Source organism: Euleptes europaea, chromosome 12 (genome assembly GCF_029931775.1).
Source record: "Euleptes europaea isolate rEulEur1 chromosome 12, rEulEur1.hap1, whole genome shotgun sequence".
NCBI lineage: Eukaryota > Metazoa > Chordata > Lepidosauria > Squamata > Sphaerodactylidae > Euleptes > Euleptes europaea.
The window spans coordinates 27,414,695-27,442,232 of NC_079323.1; the positions used below are offsets into that span (position 1 = coordinate 27,414,695).

Here is a 27,538-nt window from a genome sequence, read left to right on the forward strand (position 1 = left end):
GTCTGTCCCTTTATGCTCATCTGTAAAGCTTTCCGGTGGTTAATTCTGAAAAATGCCGGCTTTCCTTTATTTAATACATTTCTGCCCTTTAAGGGTAGCAGAGGTTATATTGCACCAGAGTGCAGTAAAAGTTGGGATTTGTGCCACAAACATTTAAGAAGTGGTCTTTTCCCCCTTCCCAGCGTGAGAGAGCCAGCACGGAGTAGTGGTTGAGTGGTGGTTTGGAGCGGTGGACTCTGATCTTGAGAACTGGGTTTGATTCCCCACTCCTACACATGAGCGGCCGGCACTACTCTGGTGAACTGGCTTTGTTTCCCCACTCCTACACGTGAAGCCAGCTGGGTGACCTTGGGCTAGTCACACTCTCTCAGCCCCACCTACCTCCCAGGGTGTCTGTTGTGGGGAGGGGAAGAGAAGGTGATTGCAAGCCGGTTTGATTCTGCCTTAAGTGATAGAGAAAGTCGGCATATAAAAACCAACTCTCCTCCTGCTGCTGCAGTGTTCATCGTGCAGCCCCTGTGAAGGAGGCAGCAGATAACTGCCCTCCAACAGTTCACTGCTGACCTTAATTCACAAAGCAGAAGGTGGGCTGAAGGAAGTGGTGTGGTAAAGAATAGCGTCTCGAAAGCTGCTCGGTAGCAGCACAAGGACCAATGCTTGGCTCTCCTGTGCCCCATGACTCCTCACAGCATTTGTGCACCACTGATATTCTCTGTGCTTGGTGAATTGTCTTGAGGCGAAGGATCTTGATGCAGATCTGTGGCACAAGTAGAATATAATCATTTCCCCCCCTCCCCCAGTGAACAGGTGGACCTTTTGTGACATCTGCTTTTTGTTTCTCGTCGATCTAGAAAGCCATGTGTTCAGGAGCCGGAGAAGCCCTGTCAGAATGCGGTGCCGCAGAACTCTGTGCGTTGTCTTGACTTCCCCGCTCTCCTCGGAGTGTGCTGCGCTGGGGCTACGTCCGGGTCCGTGCCGAGGGAGGAGCTCGTAACCCCGGAAGGGCCATGGGCTTGAGCTATGCCTGCCTTCACGTCTCCTACAAGCTCAAGCTGCTGATGCTCTTCACCGCGTGCATTTTGCTGGTGGGCTGGGCCACCTGCTCTTACCTGGTCGATGCAGTGCACGAGACGCCTCGAGCCAAAAGCGCGGCGGCAGGCTTCAGGAAACCGACCGCTAGTGCCGAAGAGCAAAAGGAAGGCCTGGACAGGCAAGCTGGGCCTACAGTGAAGCTGCCAACTGTGAAACTGCCCGCCACAAAGTCCCTTTGCCCTTCTCTGTCTCCCTACCTTCGTAAGTGGCCTGACTCTTGTGAGTTTTGAATAGAAGATCTTGCTTGGTTTTAGAGGCCAGAGGCTAAGAAGGCTGCACAGTGCATTACTTGTGGCTTGAGTTGAATGTGAGTTCAGTGTGGGCCTGAAAAGCCATTAGCATTTGAAAACGAGGCTTTCTTCTTTCTGTTTTGGAGAGCCAGTGTGGTGTATCGGTTTGGAGCGGTGGACTCTGATCTGGAGAACCGGGTTTGATTCCCCACTCCTCCACATGAGCGGCGGAGGCTAATCTGGTGAACTGGATTTGTTTCCCCACTCCTGCACATGAAGCTTGCTGGGTGACCTTGGGCTAGTCACACTCTCCCAGGGTGTCTGTTGTGGGGAGGGGAAGGGAAGGTGATTGTAAGCCGGTTTGAGTCTTCTTTAAGTGGTAGAGAAAGTCAGCATATAAAAAACAACTCTTCTTCTTCTATGTTCTGCTTCTTGGTGCTGTCCTCCTGTGTTTGGTATGGCTCTTCTATTTGCTGTTTTGAAGATTTATACCCCATCTTTTCCTCAAATGATCCTCGAGGCATCTTACATGCAGCAGATTAAACCCATTGACATAAACACTCAAGAGCCCTTCTGGCTGGTGACAGAGACAGGAGTGGCATCCTTGGCCATTTATGCATGGGAGGTTTTGCCTTGGATTTGCTGCTCTCTAGATGCACATTTCCCCCATCCAAATTCTCAAAACTCTGCATGGGGGAAAATGTGCATCTAGAGAGCAGCAGATCCAAGGCAAAACCTTCCATGCATCAATGACCCTTGTTATCCTGGCTGCAGGCCTATAGCAACTTGAGTGTGCTTTTTGGTAGGGGGCGAGCAAACGCCTTGTGGCTGCTCCTTGTTTGACTGATAACTGGGGCCGCACTGATCTTCCCTGGAAACAATGGTGCCCCTGGGAAAGAGAGAGGGCACCTTCTGTCTTTACCACCCTTTTAGAGCCTGATCTGTTTTACTGGTGCAGCGTGGGAACCCAAAGGCTGCCCTGGTAATGGTTGACTACCAGAATTGCATGGATTGGCCAGGTCCCATATCAGAGCTTCATCTCCCTGGGGGCCAAAAGTAATGCGGGAGCTTTCCCACCCACAAGGCCAGCTATATCCTGGGCTTCCATTATTCAGGAAATGCTGGAATGCCCAGAGCCTTGGGAAATCCGCACCACACTTAAAAAGGTAAAGGTCCCCTGTGCAAGCACTGGGTCATTCCTGACCCATAGGGTGACGTCACATCCCAATGTTTCCAAGGCAGACTTTGTTTACGGGGTGGTTTGCCAGTGCCTTCCCCAGTCATCTTCCCTTTACCCCCAGCAAGCTGGGTACTCATTTCACCGACCTCGGAAGGATGGAAGGCTGAGTCAACCTTGAGCCGGCTACCTGAAACTAACTTCTGTTGGGATCGAACTCAGGTCGTGAGCAGAGCTTTTGACTGCAGTACTGCAGCTTAACATGCTGTGCCACACTTGTCATGTAAGAATCTGGCCGCAATTATCGTTGAGCTTGCTGCAGGCATTCCCTGGGTTTCCTTCTGTTGCCAGCATTGCCTTCTGAGCTGTGCATTTGCCAGTTTCCAGTCTGGTGTTTATTTTATTTATATTTTATTTTTATTTATTGTTTGTTTGTTTTATTATTTTATTTTTTAGCCCGCCCTTTCCCGACCAGGTCGGGCTCAGGGCAGTTTCCAACAATCTATATATAATACACTACAATCTAAGTTAAAAACATAGAACTAAAAATCCTTTTGTTACGACTGCACTATCACCTGGTAGCTCTGGGCAGGCTCTGAATCAGGTTTGACTGGTGAGATGAGGGCTCGGTTGGCCGTGATCCTGGAGAAGTTGGGGGGAGGAGGGGAGAAATACGGCCCGCCAGCCTCATCTTTCTCTTCCGTAAGCACACTTTTATTTATTTACTTTGTTTACAGCCCGCTTTTCTTGCTGGGCCTCAAAGTGGCTTAGAAGATCTAGGAAACAATTCAGTCAGTCAGCACAAGACATCCAGTAACAATGGAATAGGACTAGGATTACAGAAATTTAAGAAGCCATGCAAACAGAAAAGTGTTTAAGGCATGATATACTGTAAACAGTGCAGATACTATATTACAAAGGTAGAAGACAGCTCAGTAAAAGCAAAATGATACATACAGTAAACTTTGCAATTGGCTACTATCCTATTCCTTTATAAAGGCCGCCTCCTGGACTGTTCCATTCTACTGCAATTTTGATCCCTTTGTAAAAATGCCCTCGAACATTTACAGCAAATCTAATTGCTTACCAGGATTCTGTACTCAAATGGTTTTGTTGCAAATTAGGAAGTTCATAGATAAAACATCATGACATAACCTCCGTCCACGCACACTGCTTGGTACCAATATCTTTAACTTAAATTAGCTGTTTAAAGCTTAAAGAAGACCGGTTTGCAGATATGAGGCTGAACGCTTGTCTTTTCCAATAGGGGGCCCCAGCAAGCTTACCTTCAGGGCCTCTCTCACCCTGGAAGAGGTGCAGAAGGAGAATCCTCGGGTGGCGAAGGGACGGCATCGGCCAGAAGACTGCTTAGCTCAGCAGAAAGTGGCCATCTTGATCCCACACCGCAGTCGAGAGAGGCACCTGCTGTACCTGCTGGAGCACCTTCACCCGTTCCTGCAACGGCAGCAGCTGGACTATGGCATCTTTGTGATTCACCAGGTGAGCCCATATAGAAAACCGACTTGCTCTGCATCTAGGACTGGGGGCTGTATCCAAACCTTGCTGCCTTGTTGGTATTTCTCCCAGCCTCCCTGGGTACATTCTTTGCCTGTCGTGCCTATGTGTTCCATTGGAGTTCTCTACACCAGTGCCTAAGGCAAGCCCTAGATCTCTTCTGCCCAACTCTAATACATATCTGTCTCAGTGTGTTACCAACACTTAAGAGTCCCTGTGTGCATCGGTGCTGATGAGTTCCTTACGTCTTCCACTGCAAAGCTTAAAGCTGATCAAATGAATTAAGCGAGCTGGTGGCAAATTAACTTCATGCACTGTTGCTAAAGCGTGGTTATTTTCAAAGCCGGTGGCCTTGAAAAAAATATTCCTGGCTCAAATAGTTGCTTGCCTCTGTCCTGGGGCTTGGTTTGTGTTTAACAATTGTCTCCTTGTGGCCGCATACAGTGAAATGTTATTAAATAAATAAATACAGTGTCTGCTTGGCCTGCAGAAGGTCTCCAATTCAATCTCTGGCATCTCCAGTTAAAAAGATCAGGTGGGAGGTGAAGCGAAAGACCTCTTCCTCAGACTCTTGGAGAGCCATTGCCAGTCTGAGTAGACAATACCAACCTTAATGCACCAGTGGTCTGACAGAGTATCAAAACAGCGTCCTGTGTTTTGTGGAATCTGCATTTCACAACTGGAGAACAACAATCCAATAAACTGGATATCACAATGAAATAAATGAAACAATGAAAATAAAGATGGTATAATATACCTAAGGAGTAATGCAATATAAATGGGGGAGAAGGAAAACTGCTTGAAATTTTCACAGGCAGTTAAAATTAGAAGCCTGTTACCTTTACGGGAAGTGCCCTTCCTGCGAATTCAGCTTTTGCTCATCACTATTCCCTTTTTTTTAAAAAAGTGCCATTCCGAACAGTTTTGTTTTATGCATCCTGCAGAATGATAGACTTGAGGAACCACACTTCTAAATTGCATCAATGACTACTTATGGGTATTGTCTTGCTAGGCAGCATACAACTGAATTACCAGTTGCTGGGGCAAAACCAGTGGGTGAGGTCTCTTGCCTGCATGGCCCACTGAGAACTTTCAGGAAACATCTGGCTAACTGACGTGAGAAACAGGATGCTGGAGTAGAGGGACTTTGGTCTGATGCAGCAGAGCCCTCCTTATATTTTTACTATGAGGGCAGAATCAGGAGTTACTCGTTTGGGTTGAGTAAACAAGGCTGGGAGGGTTGCGTTCATTTTCCGTCTGTGCTGCTGGCTTATTTGAGTGGCCTGGAATTGAGGTTGAAGAGATGGAGGTTCTGCAAGGTCCAAGAGGTTCTTCTGTTGCCAGACAGTCTATTATCAAAGGCACAGCTTGAAATTCCCCTGGACTTTGACAAACCCAAGTGAATTTTGTGGGCACCAGTGGGGAGGCAGCGCAGACTCAAATCTGCTGATGTGGCTTATTGAAATGAAAAGGAGGAGGGTTGGTTTTTATACCCTGCTTTCCTCTACCTCAAGGAGTCTCAAAGCGACTTGCAATCGCCTTCCCTTCCCCTCCCCACAACAGATACCTTGTGAGGTAGGTGGGGCTGAGAGAAGTCGGAGAGAACTGTGACTAGCCCAAGGTCACCCAACTGGTTTCATGTGGAGGAGTGGGGAATTGAAACCAGTTCTCCAGAATAGGGTCTGCCACTCTTAACCACTGCACCACTGCAAACCCTTTACAACCTCTCTCTCATAATCAAAGATTTACATTCAGACCATTCTTAACAGAGCTGTAGGCCGCAGCATCTAAAATGAGGAACGTTACTGGGTTGAGGTGCTGTACAGAAGTGGTCAGTAAATGGGGAAAGAGTGTTGATGGACGGTAGAGCGACATGTGAAACTCTTACATTGGGTTGGTCTATCAAAGCCAGTATTGTCTCCTCTGACTGGCAGCTGCTCCCCAGGGACTCAGATAGAGATCTTTCATATCACCTGTTGCCTGATCCTTTTAACTGGAGGTACTAGGGATTGAGCCTATATGTAAAGCAGACACTCTACCACTTAGCCATGGTCCCTTCATCACTTGCCAGGCGTGCAAAAGGCCCCAGTTCCCATCAAGTTCAATTCTTGGCATCTTCAGAAAGAGGGTCTAAAGATGCATCTCTGTCTGGAATCCTGGAGGGTTGCTTCTAGCCAGAGTACTAAGCTAAATGGACCACTTCGTCTAAAGCAGCTTCAGAAGGAATGATAGCTGGGGAGATGTGGGAGGGGGCCGCTTAGGGTCAAAGTTGAGGCAGAGCTGGTAGGAGGGGCTGCATTAGAGTAGTGGCTCAGAGGCACCCCCATCTTTTTGTGTGTGTGCAGCAGCTGAGACTCATGAAGAAGGGAAACTTCATTTACACAGACAGGAGCTGCTACATCTGTTAATTGTAGGAACCTGCATGTAACCAGAGTTTTGAATCTACACATGAAACTGCCTTTTACTGAATCAGACCCTTGGTCCATCAAAGTCAGTATTGTCTACTCAGACCGACGGCAGCTCTCCAGGGTTTCAGGAAGAGGTCTTTCATATCACCTACTTGCCTAGTCCCTTTAACTGGAGATGCCGGGGATTGAACCTGGGACCTTCATTCCAAGCAAATGCTCTTACCACTGAGCCACAGCCCCTTCCAATGGTTGCGTAAAACACACATGACGCTGCCTTATAGTGAATCAGACCCTTGGTCCATCGAAGTCAGTACTGTCTATGCAGACTGGCAGTGGCTCTCCAGGGTCTCAGGCAGAGGTCTTTCACATCACCTACTGCCTGATCTTTTTTACTGGAGATGCCAGGAATTGAACCTGGGACCTTCTGCATGCAAAGCTGAGGCTCTACCACTGAGCCACGGCCCCTAAATTGAACATTTGCTTTCTTGGTCTGCACCGGCTGTCCTTGTAACAATATACCCACGTTGACTAGTTTAAAACACAAGCAATGAATAGCCTAGCATTAATTTTTGTTTTGTCAGCATTTGGTTTTATAAAGCTGGCTTCGTAATAAGCAGCAAACGTGACACCTTTTTCCAGGAAGGCTTTTATTCATTTCCTGTTTGGCCTGACGATCGCTGGTCCAGACATGCTCTGAATGCTTTTGAGAATCCGTATTTCTGCCGTCATTCTCAAGAGTCACCAGGCTTTTGAAATGGGCAACTGGGCTGAAAGTGTGGTCGCAAGTTCTTAAAAAGAGAATGTTGTCATTGTTTTCATTAGAATTACTTGCAGTAGAATAAACAATATAGGCTTAGGTGTATTAGAAAAGTAGGTATAATAGGCCATTCTGCTATTGTTTTTTTTTTTTTTTTTAAATGCAAGTTACATGATGTATTATAATGAAAGGAAAGATGCTGTCGTCCTGTATTTTTAACATTTATTTTTGGAAACTGAATGCTAATGTTTAAGCTAATTGTACTATCGCTCACAGGATGGAGAGATTCCCCCTCCCCGCACACAGTCATTAATACTGGATACTTTTTGAGTGGAACAAATTTATGTCTTTGTTAATCTTTGAGCTATTAGTGCCAAGTATTTTGTCTGAAAGCTCAAGCCCTGTTTCTTTTTTTTCCTTTTTTTTTGGTGGCTGACTTTGCATAATGCATAAAGTTGATGGAGGAGGGCAAGCCCTGAGAGATCTAAGTGATGGGTGCCCTGTTCCAGCAAGGGATGCCTTTGTGCAGAAGTAGCCATCAACACCCGTGGCCACTGTGCCTCCGCTTGTCCATCTCCATTCCCACTTCAGGGGAGGGTCCGTGGCTCAGTGGTAGAGCCTCTGCTTGGCATGCAGAAGGTCCCAGGTTCAATCCCTGGCATCTCCAGTTAAAGGGACCAGGCAAGCAGGTGATGTGAAAGACCTCTGCCTGAGACCCTGGAGAGCCGCTGCCGGTCTGAGTAGACAATACTGACTTTGATGGACCAAGGGTCTGATTCAGTATAAGGCAGCTTCATGTGTTCATGTGTGCTACTGGACTCGCATCTAACTGGACAAGCTAGGTATGGCATCCCCCTGGACAGCAGAGGGATGAAGGCAGATTTGCCCCAAACATAGAGCTCCATATATGGGAGTGGGGGGTAGGTACACAGTTTCTTTATGGGGAGGGGCTGTGGCTCAGTGGTAGAGCATCTGCTTGGCATGCAGAAGGTCCCAGGTTCAATCCCCGGCATCTCCAGTTAAAGGGACTAGGCAAGTAGGCAATGTGAAAGACCCCTGCCTGAGACCCTGGAGAGCCGCTCCCATCTGAATAGACAATACTGACTTTGATGGACCAAGGGTCTGAATCAGTATAAGGTGGCTTCATGTGTCCATGTGTGTGTTCAGCACCCATACAGGCCCCAGTTATGCATGTGGCAGCGTACATCCTAACCCAGAGAGCTGCAAGTCCATTTGTGCAGCCGACTGCCTGAGATTGGCGCTGGACTGGAGCCCAAGCCCTTTAAAAATGATTTATCTAGTTAAGACTCGTCTGTCCTGCCTCATTTAATCACCCCACAGGTCCTGTTTCTTCAGCTGCTGTTTCTGGATACAATTGCTGTGAGGTGGGAAGAATCTAGTAAATATGTTTGATGAGGACAGAATCTTGGCACAAGACTCTCCTAGACTTGACGGGCATGCCGTGAATCAGTTTTCACCTCTCTCTTTTTTGTTGTTGCCGTCGTTGTTGGTTTGCAGGCGGGCGATGCCAAGTTTAACCGAGCAAAACTGCTGAACGTCGGCTACTTGGAAGCCCTGAAGGAGGAGGACTGGGACTGCTTCATATTCCACGACGTGGACCTGGTGCCGGAGAACGACTACAACATTTACACCTGTGGAAGTCAGCCGAAGCACCTGGTGGTGGGCAGAAACAGCACGGGATACAGGTAGGCTGGGCCAGGGCAGAAGAAAGCTTTGCCTTCTTTCGAAGCAGCGTTCGTTCACATGCAACTTTTTCGCACACAAAACGATTGAGCTCTATATCGTGCCCTCCTGCTCATCCTTTCCGTTGTCTTGGAGACCTTCGCTGAAATCTACTTATTTTTAATCCACTTTTCTGCTAAAGCCAGTCCCAAAGCGGCTCACAGGAATATAAACTTAAAAAAAGAAAATAAATTCTATATAAAGGTTCCTTGGGGAGAGGACTCTAAGCCAAGACAGATCCAGGTGTGGTGGTGGAGTACTTGGCAAATCCTTGCCTGCCCTGTGGCCGTTTCAACGGCGCTTCAAAGCCAGAGGGAAGGGTACTCCCAGCTGAAGCAGGAGCCAACTGAAACATGTAAACAATATTCATTTAAATCTATCCAGACAAAACTCTTTCAGAGAGTATTTTCTCTAATGGGAAGCTGACGTTCGGAGAGAATGTCCCTGATTTTAGATAAGACTAGGAGTGTTGTGGTCCAGAATAAAGTTCCTGGTTTTCTGACTTGTGATCAAGCAGGTTTTACCTTGCACTATCTCTCTCCCCCCGCCCCGACTTGCTGAGGCCTTACACTGAATCAGGCCACTGATCTATAAAGGCCAGGATGTCCGTTCAGACCTGCAGCAGCTCTGCATAGTCTCAGGCGGAGAGGTCTTTCACATCATCTCCTTCCGGATCCTTCTACCTGGAGATGCTGGGGATAGAACCTGGGGACTTCTGCGTGCCCAGCGGATACTCTGCCGCTGAGCCCTGGGCCCCTCCTTCACGTATTCTTTTATTGGTGCTTCTGCACAATAAGTCGGAAATCCCAGCAAGATTTCCATGGTGCAACCGTGGGAATGTAAACAAGACTGGAACTGTTCCCGCTCTTTTGTTCTCTTCCTCCTTTCCAAGTGGCTTGCGCAACTGTGTGGTTGCGATGGGAGCTGCCTTTTTGAGCTCTTTGCATTATTGGCCCAGTGCAAAATGGGATGAATGCCTGTTACATCTTTTCTTTCTGCAGGGAGACTTAACTGCTTGTTATCTTAAAAGGTGCAAGCAGCAGGTCATTCCTGACTTATGGGGTGATGTCACATCCCGACATTTACCAGGCAGACTATAGGGTGGCTTGCCAGTGCCTTCCCCAGTCATCTACACGTTACCCCCAGCAAGCTAGGTAGTCATTTTACCGACCTCAGAAGGATGGAAGGCTGAGTCAACCTTGAGCCGGCTACCTGAAACCGACTTCCATCGGGATCGAACTCAGGTTGTGAGCAGAGCTGTTGTCTGCAGTACCGCAGCTTACCACTCTGCACCACGGGGCTCTTCCTTGTTATCTTACCTGGTCTATATTTTAAGTCTGCAATCCTTTTTCCACTGGTTTAATAAAAATCTCTCACCTGTCCAGGCTGTGTCCCAGGGACATGGACTTGGTTTGTTTCAGGGAGGAGCGGTGGCTCTGTGGGGTAGAGGACCTGCTTTGTTTGCAGAGAGTTCCAGGTTCAGTCTCCGACATCTCCACTTTAAAAAAAGGATGTTGTATGATAGCTTTGCCAAACAATATCTAACCTTATTATCTGTTGATCAGCTTAGCCACCCCAGCCCTTTATATCTATAACTCTTGAGGAATAATACACCTTTGACCAAGGTTTATGATCCTTTAGCTGATAAAGAGCAGATTGGGGGTACCTTTTTATTTGTACGGCACACATTTGCTCTTTTAATTTATTGCTTTGAAGCTGGAGATGGGATAATGCCAAGAGCCCTGGCTGTGTACACTCTGAGGCTGGCAAGGAGATTGTCCCAAGGTCAGCCTAGGGCCAAGCAAGAGCTCCCCGTCCCACAGTTATTTACTGAGAGCTAGCTGGGGCTATAAACAAGCTTATCTTGCAGAAGAGCAGAAGATAGCAGGAAACATATGGATGGTGTAGCCGTATGATTCTGATGGTTTTCCTCCTGAATATTTCTGTGGAGAAGGCTGAAAGGCCTTTGTATGCTAGGAGCCCCAGAGACACACAGATGCAGCTGGTGAGCTTCTCCAAATGGAAACTGTTCATTATGCTACTAGTTGCCTATCACTGCTGTAAAGACCGAGACCTTAAACAGTAATCTCATTTAGAAGCCTTAGGGTGCTTCCAGGTGGAGGTTTCCTTCCTGTGGTTGACCTGGAAGCCAACGCTGGCTATCCACAGTGGTATTCCCGCCTCTTATAAGAAAAAGGAGGCTTCCTTGCTTGCCTTTTGCAAGCCTAGGTTGTCATTTGGCCTAGTGGGCCAGCTCTGAGCAGAGGGGAACCCACAGACCCATTACTTGATCACAATAAATGGAAATGATTTATTAAGCACAATGTACAATCCAGCAAAATAAGAAAAGGCACAAAAAGACACGAAAACACGAGCTGTAGAAAAATGGTCAAACTTCTAATGCATTTCAGATAGAAAGCAATTAGAAAAACCATAGTTGAGATATATAAATGAAAAACACCAATAAAAGGAAATGATGTGTGAGTGGTAAGTGCCATAAAGTCGCTTATGACTTCTGGCCACCCTATGAATTAATGACCTCCAGAACGTCCTGCAGTTAACAGCATTGCTCAGGTCCTGCAAACTGAGGGCAGGGGCTTCCTTTATAGCGTCAACACATCTCACATTGGATCTTCCTCTTTTCCTGCTGCCTTCAACTTTTCCTTTAAAGGATATAACAAACAAAACAAGAACCACAGAAACCAAGTCACTTCCGACTTATGGCAACCCTATGAATTAATGACCTCCAGCCTCGCTCAGGTCTTGCAAACAGAGGGCCATGGCTTCCTTAATTGAGTCAATCTATCTCACGTTGGGTCTTCCTTTTTTCCTGCTGCCTTCAACTTTTCCTAACATGATTGTCTTTTGTAGTGACTCTTCTCATAATGTGATCAAAGAATGATAGCCTCAGTTTAGTCATTTTAGCTTCTAAGGAGAGGCTTGATTTGCTATAGGTCCCACTTATTTTGTGTTTTTAGCTGCCCCTGTTATCCGTAAAACTCTCTTCCAACACCACATTCCAAATTAAAAAAAGATTTAAGGACCAATCATAATTGATTTAACAAGAAAATATGTGGTAGCCTGAATCCCCAATCACCTCCATCTCCTCTAGTTGAAAGCTAAGCCATGTAAGTTACTTTGTATCTCTAAATTGCTTTGCATAGCTGCCTTTTCTTAGTTTTCAGATGGAATCCTTAAAAAGGAAACCAAATCAAAAAGAAGCAAAACAATAGAGCACTGTGAAAGGATGGAAAGAAGCAAAACACAAAGACCCCGCAAACAGCATTAAAAGTGGGGGGAGAAAAAAGTTTTAGAACTTCAGAGAAGAAAGTCTGTTCCTAATTCTGATTTAGCCTTTTATACACTTTTATACAGCATGGTGTAGTGGTTAGGAGTGGTGGATTCTAATCTGGAGAACCAGGTTTGAGTCCCCACTCCTCCACGTGAGCGGCAGACACTAATCTGGTGAGCCGGGTTGGTTTCCCCACTCCTAAACATAAGGCCAGCTGGGTGACCTTGGGCTAGTCACAGCTCTCTTAGAGCTCTCTCAGCCTCACCTACCTGACAGGGTGTCTGTTGTGGGGAAGGGAAGGTGATTGTAAGCCGGTTTGATTCTTTCTTAAGTGGTAGATAAAGTCGGCATATAAAAGCCAACTCTTCTTCTTCCACTTCTTCTTTCTCCTCCTCCAGAGGCCACCCCTTTCATACTTAGGAGAAATGACATTTTTTTCCTGCTTATCTAATTATTAAAATGTATTACCAAATTCCTTTGGGGGGTTCAACATGACCAGTATCTTCCAAGAAAACTCCCTTTCTCATCATTCGCTTTCATCCAAGGAACCCTTTCAGTTGTCCATACCCATCTCCATCAGCACACAGAGATGCGTTCAAGGTTGTTGGCTTATATAAGCAACTTTGTAACTCATCAGTTTTATGTATGGCTGAGATGTGCCACCTCCGTCTTCTCATTAAGGAATGTGTTATCGTCTTTGACGGGCCTTTGCAGCATCTCTGAGCCTTGGGATCACACGGTTAGGCTGCTTCCCCTTAGGAAAGATTATTTTTGTTCATTGTAGCCGCCAACACCTGTGGCCACCGTGCCCAACTCAAGGTTCTTCAGAGTAATCAGAATGGATTTTGGGGGGTGGGGGGTGGTTCAAGGATCCAATCTAGGGGCTGGATTAACCCTTGTCACGCCTTTAAACGGCTTTGCGTTGGGAGGGTTGTGCTCGGTTGCAGGACAGCCTGAAGACTGTCCTGGCATTAAAAGCATCAGGAAAGTGGCTTTTTGTGCTGGAGTTTTTAGGTTGGCATTAAAAGCATCAGGAAAGTGGCTTTTTGTGCTGAAGTTTTTTAAAAGGACATGTGGCCAGGGAGGGGTTCTGTAATATGCTTCTTGTGCAAAGTGATGTTTTTCAGTTTTTGGAGCTGGTACCAAATGGTTCTTCCTGGTAAAAAGCTATGACTCATTGGAAGCAGTTTCATAAAAGTTTCTTTTCTCTTTTGGGGCGGGGGTAGGTTTGGAGTTCAGTCAGATAATAAACTGTGTTTCTGGTACAAATAATGTGTATTCTGGTTTTTTGCCACTTAAAAAAACTCTTCTCTCTCCCCCCCACCCCCTGCATGTGTTCCCAGGTTGCGTTACCAAGGATACTTTGGAGGTGTAACTGCTCTAACAAGGGAGCAGTTTTCCAAAGTGAATGGCTTTTCTAACAACTACTGGGGCTGGGGAGGAGAAGATGACGACCTTCGACTCAGGTAATTAAACGCCTAAGGGGGAGTGGGTGGCTTCTTCGGTAATGACTCAAGTGCGGCTCAAGATGAATGGTGAAGTGGAATCTGCTATTTGAAGAGGACAAGGTGTGGGATTTGACAGGTTGCCTAACGAAGGGCACCAGACTCCCTTTATAAAAGTACAGACTATAAAAAGGAACAGTAGATTGAAGCAGCTGGTTCAGTGAGAGGGTTAGTCTTTTGACCCAAGAGCTAACGAGCAACTAGAGTACTGTGTTCAGTTTTGGACACCACAATTTAAAAAAGATGTAGACAAGCTGGAACGTGTCCAGAGGAGGGCAACAAAGATGGTGAGGGGTCTGGAGACCCAAGTCCTATGAGGAAAGGTTGAAGGAGCTGGGTATGCTTAGCCTGAAGAGGAGAAGACTGAGAGGGGATATGATAACCATGTTCAAGTACTTGAGGGGCTGTCATATTGAGGATGGTGCCGAGTTGTTTTCTGTTGCCCAAGAAGGTCGGACCAGAACCAATGGGTTGAAATTAAATCAAAAGAGTTTCCGTCTAGACATTAGGAAGAATTTTCTAACAGTTAGAGCGGTTCCTCAGTGGAACAGGCTTCCTCGAGAGGTGGTAAGCTCTCCTTCCCTGGAGGTTTTTAAGAAGAGGTTAGATGGCCATCTGTCAGCAATGCTGATTCTGTGACCTTAGGCAGATGATGAGAGGGAGGACATCTTGGCCATCTTCTGGTCACTAGGTGTGGGGGGGAGGTAGTTGTGAATTTCCTGCATTGTGCAGGGGGTTGGACTTGACCCTGGTGGTCCCTTCCAACTCTATGATTCTATGAGCAGAAACTTCTCATTCTTTATCTAATCATCAAGGTGTTTCTGCAAATAAACCATTTAACATTTTTCCTTCTTTGCATGTAGATTCCCCCCCCCCCCCCGGTTGGGGGTATTCCCATTAAAGCTGCTTTTTCTTAATGCTTTAGTAGTGCTTGTCATATTGAGCAATATCCTCGCGTAACAGAGGGAGGTGGAGCTCTCTTTGATGTCCAAAGGCAGATCAGCGTTTAAATTTGTACCAGTTATGCCCTGGAACGCTGGAGCTGGTGAGCATGCAGCCACCAAAGAAATGGGAGGAGGGAATAAGGATAAATCTAAAACGGGCAGGGCATTCAAAATGGTACGGGTAAGTAGAGCATTGAAGTCCTAGATTGGGCTATGCATGTGAAAGAATATCATTTAAATTCTATATTGAAAAATTGGGAAGGGCACGAGTATTGCTTTAATAAAATAGCAAGAGTATTGTTGTCCCATGTGGAATTATATATGTGGAATTAAAAGAGGGAAAGGAGAGAGAGAAAGGGACATCTCCCCTCCCCCCTGTAATTGGGAGGACTGGGCCTCCCCATTGAAAATAATGGCCCTTTTCAGCATGGTTTAGCAGTTAAGAGTGGTGTACTAATATGGAGAACTGGGTTTGATTCCCTGCTCCTCCACATGAGCAGCGGACTCTAATCTGGAGAACCAGGTTTGATTCCCTGCTCCTCCACATGAAGCCTGATGAGTGACTTTGGGCTAGTCACAGTTCTCTCGAAACTCTCTCAGCCCCACCTACCTCACAAGGTGCCTGTTGTGGCGGGGGGAGGTGATTGTAAGCCGCTTTGAGACTCCTTTCGGTAGAGAAAAGCGAGGTATAAAAACCAACTCTTCTTTTTCTTCTTTAAAGTTTACAGGCAGATGTGCTGCCGACCAGCTGGGAAGCAGTCCCTCCTCCCTAGCTGCTCCTGCCTTTCCAGTAGGATCCCCAATTTTGATATTATTAAGAGCACCAATGCTGGAATTAGCCAGGTGTGTTGGGAAGGCAGGAGCAGTATCATATATTGCTGGCCCGGTGCTTGAAATATTGGGTATTTTATTGGGTCGGTAATATCTGACTGCACACCCTTAGTCACAGCTAGGATGACTTCCTTGCACAGGGCAAGATTTGTCCAGCACAATTGCTTTCTAGGGATAAGAATTACAATTTACCAGCCACTTGGCTTACCTTTTTTGAGTGCCAGTAAAATCACGACTGTCCATCAGGTCATAAAGTGATGTGATCTGGAAGGTGCAGCGACGGTTGTGTTGTCTTCACAGGTCAGCCATAGTACCTGGAAAGGCTGATAGAATCAAGTTCTTTCTATATATTGTGTGTGTGTAAAGTGCCTTCAAGTCGCAGCCGACTTATGGCGACCCCTTTTGGGGTTTTCATAGCAAGAGACTATCTATATATTAATGGGTCAGATAGACTGTGCTTAGCACAAGGCTGTGCCCTTGGAGGAAACTGTGTAGGGCAGTGGTTCCCAAAGTGGACAGTACCACCCCCTGGGGGGAGGTGGGATTACTGGGGGGGCCCTAAAAGGCAAGGGGGCAACAGGGGGGTGCTAGAGGTGGGCTCCTTCAACTGTGTTGTTCACTAATTTACAATAGATCAAGCTATGGCACCATGCTGGCAAATTTGGTGGAAATGATCAGAATTTCCCCCCCAGACTTTGAAGAGCTGGTACCACTGGATCAAGTTCATTAGTTTTGTTGAATACATTTCAACTAAAAGGTTTTAATTTGATTTTGAACAGATGTACAGTTAATAGTTACTGTTTTGAAATTTTATTGTTATTATCTTCTTTAGTGAGTCATGCAAACCCCTATTTTGAATAACACCATTTATAGGAGAGGGTAGGGGGCACTGGGGTTGAGTTTGTGGAACCAAGGGGGCGGTGGCCCGAAACGTTTGGGAACCACTGGGGTAGGTTCTCAACAGTGCAGCTGTTTGGTCCCCAGGATGTCTAAATGCTAACTTCTGAAGTGAATAATTGTCACGTCTTCATAAATTTTGAATCTGGAATGGTAAGTGTGTAGTCAGTGCCGCATCCCTCTTCACTAGATTTTATTTTTTAAAGTTGGTGTTCTAATAAATTTCCTATTAAAATATTAGGAGTGCTGTAAAATGGCTATTGTAAACTAGTTTCTTCAAGTCAGATGTCTGGATAGCCTGCTGTTCTCCTTCCATTCGGGAACCGCACTTGCCACCTGAGCTGGCGATTTAATTGGCCCTGTGCCTTTTCCTTACAGGAACTATTTATTGCACCCCTAGAGAGATAGTCCATTCTGTTTGCCCTCCTCCCTGAAAATCAACACCGCTGCCATTTGCAAGAACACAAATACCGCAAACTTGATGAAACCCAAAGATAGGAGCATTGTTCTTTTTTTGACTGGCTGCAAGAAAAGGGCATGTTGGGGACCACCTGTTGTATTGTCTGGCGATGACTTGGTGACACCAGGGAGGCATGACATTTGCTGAACTTGTCCCTTTGCGTTGAATTTGTGGCTGTTTGCTTAACCAGCCTGCTGTCTAGGGCTTCGGGAAAACGTTGAAAATGGAACATAGCCGCTCTGTAATATTCTTTTCCCAAAAGCTAACCCTGTTGGCTTTTTACCGCTTCGTTTTTGCAGCTAGACCATCCCTGGGAATACTTTGATTTCTTCTTAATCAGCTGTTATGAGGGGTCCTCACATCTTGTCCAGCTAAGCACCTATTTAAAAAGCTGGGATTTTTATTTAAATTTAAATTTTATTTTAAAAAAATACGGCTAACAGCCAAACAAATACAGAAGCATATACAAAAAACGATTTCCAACTGCCCAAACAAATAAAAACACAATAAGACAAGAGTGATTCTACAACAGTACAACACAAATAGATCCTTAAAACACTTGCTATAAAAACTCTCTTTTTAGTCTATCGTAAAGTTATTTGTAGCAACTTTACCCAACAAATTGGGTAAGCTGGAATTTTTAATCTTTGTAATTTTGCAGTTTGTTATTTTGGGGGACTGTTTAGGTTTCTGGTTTCTGCTCCTCCCTATGCTCTTTACTAAAGCCTGTGCATTTGAAAACAAAGTGTTGGTCCACACAAGTAAATGCTGATTATATGTTGTACAATCATCAGTTCTCACAATGGCGGGATGTGAGCAGTGGGGTGCCTCAGGGATCTGTGTTCGGACCAGTGCTTTTCAACCTGTTCATCAATGACCTGGAGTTGGGGTTAAACAGTGAAGTAGCTAAGTTTGCAGATGACACCAAATTATTTAGGGTGGTTAAAACAAAATCGGACTGTGAAGAGCTCCAGAAGGATCTCTGCATACTGGAAGAATGGGCATTAAAATGGCAAATGAGATTCAATGTGAGTAAGTGTAAAGTGATGCATATTGGGGCAAAAAATCCCAACTTCACATATACACTGATGGGATCTGTGCTGGCAGCAACAGACCAAGAAAGGGATCTTGGGGTGATAGTGGATACCTCAATGAAGATGTCAACCCAGTGTGCGGCTGCTGTAAAAAAGGCAAATTCTATGCTGGCCATAATTAGACAAGTAATAGAAAATAAAACTGCTGATATACTGCCCTTGTACAAATCTATGGTGAGACCATACTTTGAATATTGTGTACAGTTCTGGTCACCACACCTAAAAAAGGATATTACAGAGCTTGAGAAGGTGCAGAAAAGAGCAACCAAAATGATTAGGGGACTGGAGCAACTGTCCTATGCGGAGCGGTTAAGACACTTAGGGCTGTTTAGCTTGGAAAGAAGGCGGCTAAGGGGAGATATGATAGAGGTCTATAAAATTATGCATGGTTTGGAGAGAAGTTTTTCTCCCTCTCCCATAATACTAGAACACGGGGTCATCTGCTAAAGCTGGAGGGCGAGAGATTATTAAAACCGGTAAAAGGAAGTATTTTTTCACACAACGCATAGTTAAATTGTGGAACTCCCTGCTCCAGGATGTGGTGATGGCTGCCAGCTTGGAAGGCTTTAAGAGGGGAGTGGACATATTCATGGAGGAGAGGGGTATTCATGGCTATTAGTTAGAATGGATACTGGTCATGCTGCATACCTATTCTCTCTAGTATCAGAGGAGCATGCCTATTATTTTGGGTGTGGTGGAACACAGGCAGGATGGTGCTGCTGCTCACGTCTTGTTTGTGGCTTCCTAGAGGCACCTGGTTGGTCACTGTGTGAACAGACTGCTGGACTTGATGGGCCTTGGTCTGATCCAGCAGGGCCATTCTTATGTTGTGTGAAGTACTCTCTATCTTCTGCCTTAATGTAGTGCCTGTCAGCTTCTCTATGCAGTAAAGCAGTGGTTCTTGTCTAGTGGTATGCAGAAATAAACTAGGTGGCATGTGGGGTTTTCATAACAAGACTAAGAATTCACTCTCCCTCAGTCTCCATATCCACTTGCTAGTGTGACATGCCCAACCGTGCCTGCCACAGATGATTTATCTGTAATTTTTTGTCATGCTTGTCGTACTAAAGAATGCCTGTAACCATATAAATGTCTTTCTTATAGGGTTGCCAACCTCCAGGTACTAGCTGGAGATCTCCTACTATTACAACTGATCTCCAGCAAATATAGATCAGTTCCCCTGGAGAAAATGGCTGCTTTGGCAATTGGATTCTATAGCATTGAAGTCCCTCCCCTCCCCAAACCCCTCCCTCCTCAGGCTCCACTCCTATCTCCAGGTATTTCCCAACCCAGAGCTGGCAACCCTACTTTCTTAGGGAAAATGGGCTCTTTGTTTCTGTCTTGGTGGGACTAACAGAGTGACTGGTGGGACGTAAGATATCAGAAGCCCTGACCTGGGTAGCCCAGGCTAGACTGATCTCCTCAGATCTCAGAAGCTAGGCAGGGTCGACCCTGGCAAGTATTTGGATGGTAGACCTCCTAGGAATACCAGGGTTGTGGCATGGAGGCAGGCAATGGCAAACCACCTCTGAATGAGGGTTTTCCTTTCTTTCTGTGACATAGACTTTACTCAAAGAAAGTTCCTCAGTGCTGCATTTTTCAATGCGTCCAGGAGAGGGTAGCAATTCCCATTGACAATCTGGCAGGGGAAGTCGGTGTCTTTTTCCTTTTCCTTTTTTGTGTGTGTGTGCGTGTGTCTCCTTTAGGCGAACAGCCCATTCATTTAATGTCTTAATGTAAAGAGCCTAATGGTACAGATGACCCTGAAAGGACTGCACTCTTTTAGAGTTCTGATCAGAATGAAGCCTCTGGCTGCACCCTAACTACAATTTCCCGGGGAAACTTGACTGTGGGAAACTTGACCCTAGACCAGTCATCCTCTTTCCGGCTAACCTGCCTCACAGTGTGGTTGTTGTGAGGATAAGACAGAGGAGGGGACAGCCACGGCATTAACTTCTTTGGGTCCCCAATGGTGAGAAAAGAAGAATGTGCCATCAAGTTTCCGCTGACTCACGGCACCCCATCCATGGGGCATTCCAGGCAAGAGATAAGCAGAGGCTTACTATTGCCTTTCTCTACATAGCAACCTTGGACTTCCTCTGTAGTCTTCTGTCCAAGTACTAATTGTGGCCAACCCTGCTTAGCTTCCAAGCTTGGGCTAAGCTGGGCTATTTGGGCTGGTACTCTGGGGGCGGGGAAGGTAAAGGTAGTCCCCTGTGCAAGCACCGGGTCATTACTGTCCCATGGGGTGACGTCTCATCCTGACGTTTACTAGGCAGACTATATTTACAGGGTGGTTTGCCATTGACTTTCCCAGTTGTCTACATTTTACCCCCAGAAAGCTGGGTATAAATCTCTAAATGGATACTTCATTCCTGAGCTGTTAGGCCATGCTAGCCCGATCTCATCAGATCTCGGAAGCTAAGCAGAGTTGGCCTTGGTCAGTCTTTGGATGGGAGACACAGAGGCAGGCAATGGCAAACCACCTCTGGCTGCCTCTTGCCTTGAAAACCCCACCAGGGGTTGCCGTAAGGCAGATGTGATTTGATGGCAGAAAAAAAAAGCCATGTTAGTGTATGGTAACAAAACCAGACAGGAGTCTCGTGTCACTTTGGCGCTGCTACACTGCACACTGGGAAGGGGTGTTGTGCATGATCCTGTCAGTATGCGGTCACTCTTTTGTGTGCGTAGGGCAGCATGTGTATTTTTCCATGTTCATTTAAGTGCAGATGTGTACTCCATAAAAATGGAATTTGTAACTCATCTCTAGAAAAGAGGGCAGGACCCCGGGGGAAGCTTATAAATCACTCTTTCATCTGAATGGCTTCTATGCAGTCCCACATTGGGACTGCGCAGGCGCAGGCCAGCCACGGATAAGATTTGTCAGCTTCTAGCAGAATCCAAAAGATTGCTCCCCTCTCTTGGGGCATGCAGACTCCCCGGCCCTCGGTCACATGACCCAAGGAGGAGGGGGCACTCTTCCCTCCAGTTCTCTTTCTACCGCCAAGGAGAGAGAACGTGTCTAGCTTCGTCTCTAGGAATGGAGCCCAAAAAGGTTCCACCCTTCAAGAAATGTTCTTCTTGCGGTGCGAAGGTAGCGAAGACCGATCCTCATAAGGAATGCCTCCTTTGTTTGGGAGAAGGCCATGTTGCTGCAACTTGTAAGAGTTGTGGTAAACTTACTGCCAAGGCCTTGAGAGACCGCACCACTCGTCTCACCTCCCATCTCTACAAGGAGTCTCTCCGCCCGCAAGATAATCCTGTCGATCCTGGCCCTACGACCGGTAAGGCTAAATCTGTGGTGGGTTCCCCGTCCAGAAGATCCACTGGGGTTGCCCCCTCTAAAAAGCCGTCCTCGGTCGTCCTTCGGCCAGCAAAGTTTATAGCTCCAGGCTCTCAAGATGGCCGCGGCTCATCAAAGCGTGTTTCCCGCTCAAAATCCCCCCGGCGTCGACCGCCCTCTAGGTTGCCGAAATCTTTTCGGCGCCAATCGACTTCGAAGTCGCCATTGGCATGGCGTCGTTCGCCTTCAAGGTCGTCCAAATCTGCTTGACGCCAATCGGACCTGACGTCTTCGCGGCGCCGTTCGCAAAACGAGGCGCCTCGTCCTTCGGATTCTGCTGAGCTTCACATCGTTATCGAGGACTCTCCTCCTCTTACCCTGGTTACCCCCTCGGCCCCAATTCCGAGCAGGGCCCAGGTGGCTTCAGCAGAGTTTACGCCGCTCCGAGTCCGCCCACTCAAGGCAAGGGCATACTCGTGAGCCACGTCCTTCCAGATCTCCTTCTCGGTCAAGGGACACTTATTGTTCTGATTATGACCCTTCCTTCTTGCCTGATTCGGCTGATGATGATGAGTCCCGTACCTCCATGCAATCGCCAAAGGACATTGTTGGGACTCTAAACCTCCTTCCCCTCCTGGGGATATTTGCTCTTATGCTGAGCAGTTAATTCGTATGGCGAAAGCCCTTAATATTGAGTTCAAACCGGAGGATTCCGGTTCTGTTGAGGATGTGATGGATATCCTTCACACCCCTGGTAAAGGCCCTGCGGTCTTCCCTATCCTATTCCTATCCAGGAAGGTTTATTCATCTACGGCTGTCAGTGTCCGGATTTCTAATTTCCTTGCCATGATGGCAAGGTACCAATATGCCCTCTGGGATCGTATATCCCCTCAAATTGCTATTCTGCCAGAAGACCAGCATCCCTCAGTTCTAGCTGTCCAATCCGAGGGCATGTCCCTAGCGAAACAGCAGTTAACGGCTGCTTGCCATGTAGCAAATTCATCCAGCAAGGTCATAGCCTCTGCTATCGTAATCCACAGGCACGCCTGGCTGCGTCAGTCGGCACTTCCCCATGACACTAAGGCCCGTATTGAAGACCTTCCCTTCGAGGGGGTATCGCTGTTCAGCGACCAAACTGACACCTTTTTGGATCGCTTGAAGAAAAATAAATCAAATGCGAAATCCCTTGGGATTACCCATCAAGCTCCTGTCACTAAACGCTGCTACTTTGGCCGTCAGGCTAATCAGCCCAACCGTCCTTACCGTTTTCAGGGTTCCTTTCAGCACCCCTCCTTCCGCCCATCCTTTCCCAGACCCTATCAGGATAGGAAATTTCCCAAATCCAGATCACATAAGGGTCAACAAGGGGCGCCTGGTGCCTTCAACAAACCAAAACAGGCATGACTAGACGTGTCTGTTTGTTTTCGTGATCGCCCGTCGGCTTTCTTTCATGCCTGGTCTTTGATCACTAACGATGTTTGGGTTCTTCAAATAATAAAAGTTGGTTACTTTATTGAATTTGACATGCTACCTCCCTATAGGCCCATGAGCCATTCCTCGTCACCTGCCCCTGATCTATTGCTGCAAGAAATTCAGGCTCTCCTGTCCAAGGGAACCATTTCGGAGGTCTCGTCCTCGCAACAGAATCATGGGTTTTAGTCCCATTTTTTTCTGGTAGATAAGAAGGGCGGAGGGAAACGACCTATCCTGGACCTCCAGGATCTCAACGTTTTTGTTAAGACTAGGAAGTTCCGTATGCTTACGCTTCCAGAGGTTCTTCCCCTTTTGAATAGTCACATGTGGCTTGTGGTACTAGACCTCTGTGATGCTTATTTTCATATAGCGATTCACGAGGAATGTCGCCAATATTTAAGGTTCAGATGTGACGATAAGTGTTATCAGTACGATGTGTTGCCGTTCGGACTTTCTACGGCACCCAGAACTTTCATGAAGTGTCTCGCTGTTGTGGTAGCCCACTTAGCCCTCAAGGGTTGTGTAATATTCCCGTACCTTGATGACTGGTTAGTGGTGGCCCACTCGCAGTCTGAATTGTCCACGCAAGTGGACTTCATTCTATCTTCATTCTATCCACACTACATGAACTGGGTCTCTTAGTTAATTTTGAGAAGTCCAAATTGATTCCTGCCGAAATCCAAACATTCATTGGTGCGCATATAGACACTCGTTTGGCCAGAGCCTTTCTCCCCACTCAAAGAGCCGGTGCCATTAAAGGCATGGTGACAAGATTTGCAAAGAAAAGGTTTCAAACGGCCCACAATATACAGAAGCTGTTAGGCCTCATGACTTCCACCACAGCTGTGGTGGAATTCGCCAGACTTCGAATGCTCCCACTACAAAACTGGTTTCTTCGAGTTTTCAGACTCGAATGTTGACCCACAATACAAGTGTCTGACCATTCCCAGATACGTAATCTCTTCCCTACAGTGGTGGGTTCATGACACCAACATTTTGGCGGGTGTACCTTTTCACAAACCATCTCCTAACAGGTTCCTGTTCACTGACGCTTCCCTCTCGGGGTGGGGGGCTCACTGTGGTAACCTGACCTCCCAGGGTGTTTACTCCCATAGAGTCTACACTTCACATCAGTCTGCTTGAACTTCGTGCCATCCGTCTCGCTCTGTCTTCGTTTACAGGGCACCTGGACGGATGGCACATTCAGATCGCCACAGACAGCTCCGCCGCCCTGTATTACTTAAACAAACAGGGCGGCACAGGGTCCGTTTCGCTCTCCAAGGAAGCCACCAGCATTTGGGAGTGGGCCATCAATCACAACACCACCCTAGTGGCGATCCACATTGCAGGCAAGAACAACATGCTAGCGGATGCCCTGAGTCAATTTCCCAACCAGGCACACGAAAACGTCCTGGGCAGCGATTGCCTCAATCAATTGTTCCACCAATGGGGTCACCCCCAAGTAGACCTGTTTGCGATGCACCTCAATGCAGTGTGCCCCACTTTTTATTCGAGGGCGGGGAACGGCCAGGGTTCAATGGGGGATGCCTTCCAGATACTCTGGAACGGAACCCTCTTTTACATTTTTCCACCGTTCCCTCTGATTCAGAAGGTCCTAGCCAAGGTAATCCAAGACAAGACAGATGCCATCCTTACTCCTTTTTGGCCCAGGAGGTCTTGGTTCGCAGTTCTCATGTCACTTGCGCGGGGGAACTACATCCTTCTCCCGAGGGATCCCTCCCACTCCCCTCCCGACCTTCAACTAGCAGCCTGGAGAGTGCTACCCTAGGGCAGTGGTCGGACAGGGTGGCTAGGGTCCTCCTTCACTCTCTCAAGTCTTCTACGCGTCGCTCCTACGACGCAAAGTGGAAACGCTTTTCTGATTGGGCTAATGTTTCGCCAATTACCTGCCCATTATCTGTTGTGTTTGAGTATGTGTTGTTCCTTAAAGATGAGGGTTTATCTAATTCCTCCATTCAAGTTTATTTGGCCGCCATATTGGCTTTTCGCCCGGATATTGATTCTTTTCCAGTTTTTTTCTCATCCCCTTTCCAAGAAGTTCTTAAGAGGTCTTACTAATTTGTACCCTCCCGTCACACCCCCCCCCCGATTCCTCAGTGGAGTCTATCATTAGTGCTTTCTCAACTGATGAGACCTCCCTTTGAGCCATTGGCTACCTGCGAATTGGCTCTGCTCTCGTTTAAAGCGGCATTTCTGGTCGCGATTACCTCAGCGCGGAGAGTGAGTGACTTATCAGCACTCTCACACTCCCCTCCTTATACTAAATTCCATAGGGCATTACACTCACTCGATGTCAGGAGAGCCCCCCTTTTTTATATCCATCGCTCTGTCCTTTCGTAAGGATGATGACCTTTTCGTTTGCTTCGGAGGAAGCCGTAGAGGTTGTCGGGCTTCTCCTCAGACTCTGTCGAGGTGGATCACATCTACTATCAAGCTTGCCTACGATCTTGCCCATCAAGAATGCCCAACTATGATCAAGGCACATTCCACCAGGGCGTATGCGGCTTCTACAGCCTTTTCCTCAAAGATAGACCTCCGGGACATCTGCAAAGCTGCCACCTGGTCTACTCCCTCTACGTTTATGAAGCATTACGCTATGGATGTGGATTCAGCGAGAGATGCAGCTGTAGGACATGCAGTGCTGCAGTCCTTGTTCCGGTGAATGTCCCGCACCCACCATCCTGGTAAGTGAGCTCGCTATTCTCCCAATGTGGGACTGCATAGAAGCCATTCAGATGAAAAACAGAGTTTCACTTACCTGTAACTGTTGTTCATCAGATGGTTCTTCTATGCAGTAACACATTCCCTCCCTCCTTCCCCCGTTGCGGGACCGTTCCTTTTCTAGGTGTTGGTTCCATGGCGGCAGGTTGGAGAACTGGAGGGAAGAGTGCCCCCTCCTCCTTGGGACATGTGACTGAGGGGCGGGGAGTCTGCATACCCCAAGGGAGGGGAGCACTCTTTTGGATTTTGCTAGAAGCTGACAAATCTTATCCGTGGCTGGCCTGCGCAGTCCCAATGTGTTACTGCATAGAAGAACCATCAGATGAACAACAGTTACAGGTAAGTGAAACTCTGTTTTTCCTAAAAGCTCAGTGTGCATTTCCTAGAGTTGTTCAGCAAGGTAGTTGCTGTGGATGGGAAAACACACCCTCGCACGGAGAGCATGCGTCTGTTGGTTTGATGCAGGGTCTGGACCAAGGAAAATAGGCCAGCAAGGAACCTGTTGTAAGGTAGTTACATTAAGGAATTACTTGTTTTATTGCCCCCCACCATTTTTTTCTCCTGTGTTCTGCTAGCCATGGGGGGGATACTCTGTGACCAAAGCTTAGGGAAAGTGTTCATTGTTTTGAAAACTCCATGCTATTAAGCAATGTTTGCACCTTCTTTCTGCTAAATGCAATTTTTGAAAAGTTTTAAAACTGGGGTTTTTCTGTCTCTGGTTTTTGCATGTCTAAACAGACCCCGCTCTCTTGTGAAAGGAAGCATTGACCGTGGAATTAGAGGGGATGGGGGAGGGATAACCTGGTGGCATAACCAGATTGGCAGGGCTTAATGAATCAACAGGGTGCAAAAATTTGGGCCCCAGCCATTAAATCATACGATGGAAGTTGATGCGTCACATGTCAAAAAAGCAGAGGTGGCGGCAGAAAGCCGCTATACAAAAATGTCTTGAGTAGCTCTACTCCTCACTCATCCTTCATCAGAAGATAGTGGCAAGCTGTGCAGTGGTTGCTGTGGAACATGTGTTGGAGTCCCTGTCATTTTACTGAATATATCTTTGATACTATCTCATGGTTAATTTCCTAGTTCTTTTTCCTCTCTTTCCCAGTATCCCTGTGGCATGCTTACCGCTACTGCTCACTCTCTGCTACTTCGTTTTCAGGGTTGACATGCAGAGGTGGAAAGTGATCCGACCGTCCCCTAACGTAGCCAAGTACACCATGATCTTCCACACGAGAGACAGAGGCAATGAGGCAAACGGACAGAGGTGGGTTAGGGCGAGGCATGATCTTGCGAAGAAATCACACTGTTGGTCCCTAGAATACAGATTGTCTACTCTAACAGGCAGTAAAGCACTACAGGATCATGAGTCTTCAGGGTCTCAAGTCTATTCTAGCCTCTCTCCTTGGGATTTTTTAGTTAGAGATAACCAGGGATTGAACCTGGGACATTCTACATGCAGAGCATGTGCTTTATCACCTAACCATGACTCCTGCCCTTCTTTTGATTATAAATATGTGGGTGGGGGAACAGGAGGAATGTGGTGTGCAGTCAAAGAGCACGGCCAATCACCGCATGTGAGTAGATTTTAAATAATGCAAGACCAAAACCTGGCAAGAAACTACATACAGATGTACTCATTAGAGGAGTCGGCTACCTTTCAAGTTGCTGTTTACTACACATTATGCTGCTAGAATTTAGGTTTCTTCTGCTTCCATAGCTCTAACATTTTCCGGTCTTTAACTTGTTGTCTCTCCCCTCACCACCACCCCTTTTAAATTTGCTCAGGATGAATCTCTTGCGTCAGGTATCTCGAGTATGGAAAACAGATGGTCTAAACTCCTGTTCTTACAAGCTGCTCTCGGTGGAATACAATCCTTTGTACACCAACATCACTGTGGATTTCGGCATGCCAGTCAAGACCTCGTAACAGTCTCTCTCTTGCAACAATGAATTAATGGGGGGAATGGAAAAGAATTTCCAAGTGAACAGAACTGCAGCAGCTTTTAAGGGCTCTTAGTCAGAGGTTTCCTAGCAGCAACTACACTGCAGAGGTACAAGAATGTCCTCCACTTGGGTACCATTGCAGTATTTT

At 46.9% G+C, this 27,538-nt stretch overlaps 1 protein-coding gene across 1 annotated transcript; it reads left to right on the forward strand.

Moving 5' to 3' along the window:
* Positions 1-950: 950 nt before the first annotated feature.
* Positions 951-27,392, forward strand: B4GALT4 (beta-1,4-galactosyltransferase 4). Its single transcript, XM_056858374.1, has 6 exons — positions 951-1,293; positions 3,767-3,999; positions 8,698-8,885; positions 13,558-13,680; positions 26,606-26,710; positions 27,232-27,392. The coding sequence occupies exons 1-6, from the start codon at positions 1,008-1,010 to the stop codon at positions 27,371-27,373; spliced, it is 1,077 nt and encodes a 358-aa protein (XP_056714352.1). The 5' UTR covers positions 951-1,007; the 3' UTR covers positions 27,374-27,392.
* Positions 27,393-27,538: the final 146 nt, after the last annotated feature.

Bases quoted from the DNA above. Each gene is read 5' to 3' on its own strand.
- B4GALT4 (XM_056858374.1), top strand. From the start codon at position 1,008: ATGGGCTTGAGCTATGCCTGCCTTCACGTCTCCTACAAGCTCAAGCTG. The intron at 8,886-13,557 runs GTAGGCTGGGCC...ATGTGTTCCCAG, and splicing joins AGAAACAGCACGGGATACAG to GTTGCGTTACCAAGGATACT. The intron at 13,681-26,605 runs GTAATTAAACGC...CTTCGTTTTCAG, and splicing joins GATGACGACCTTCGACTCAG to GGTTGACATGCAGAGGTGGA.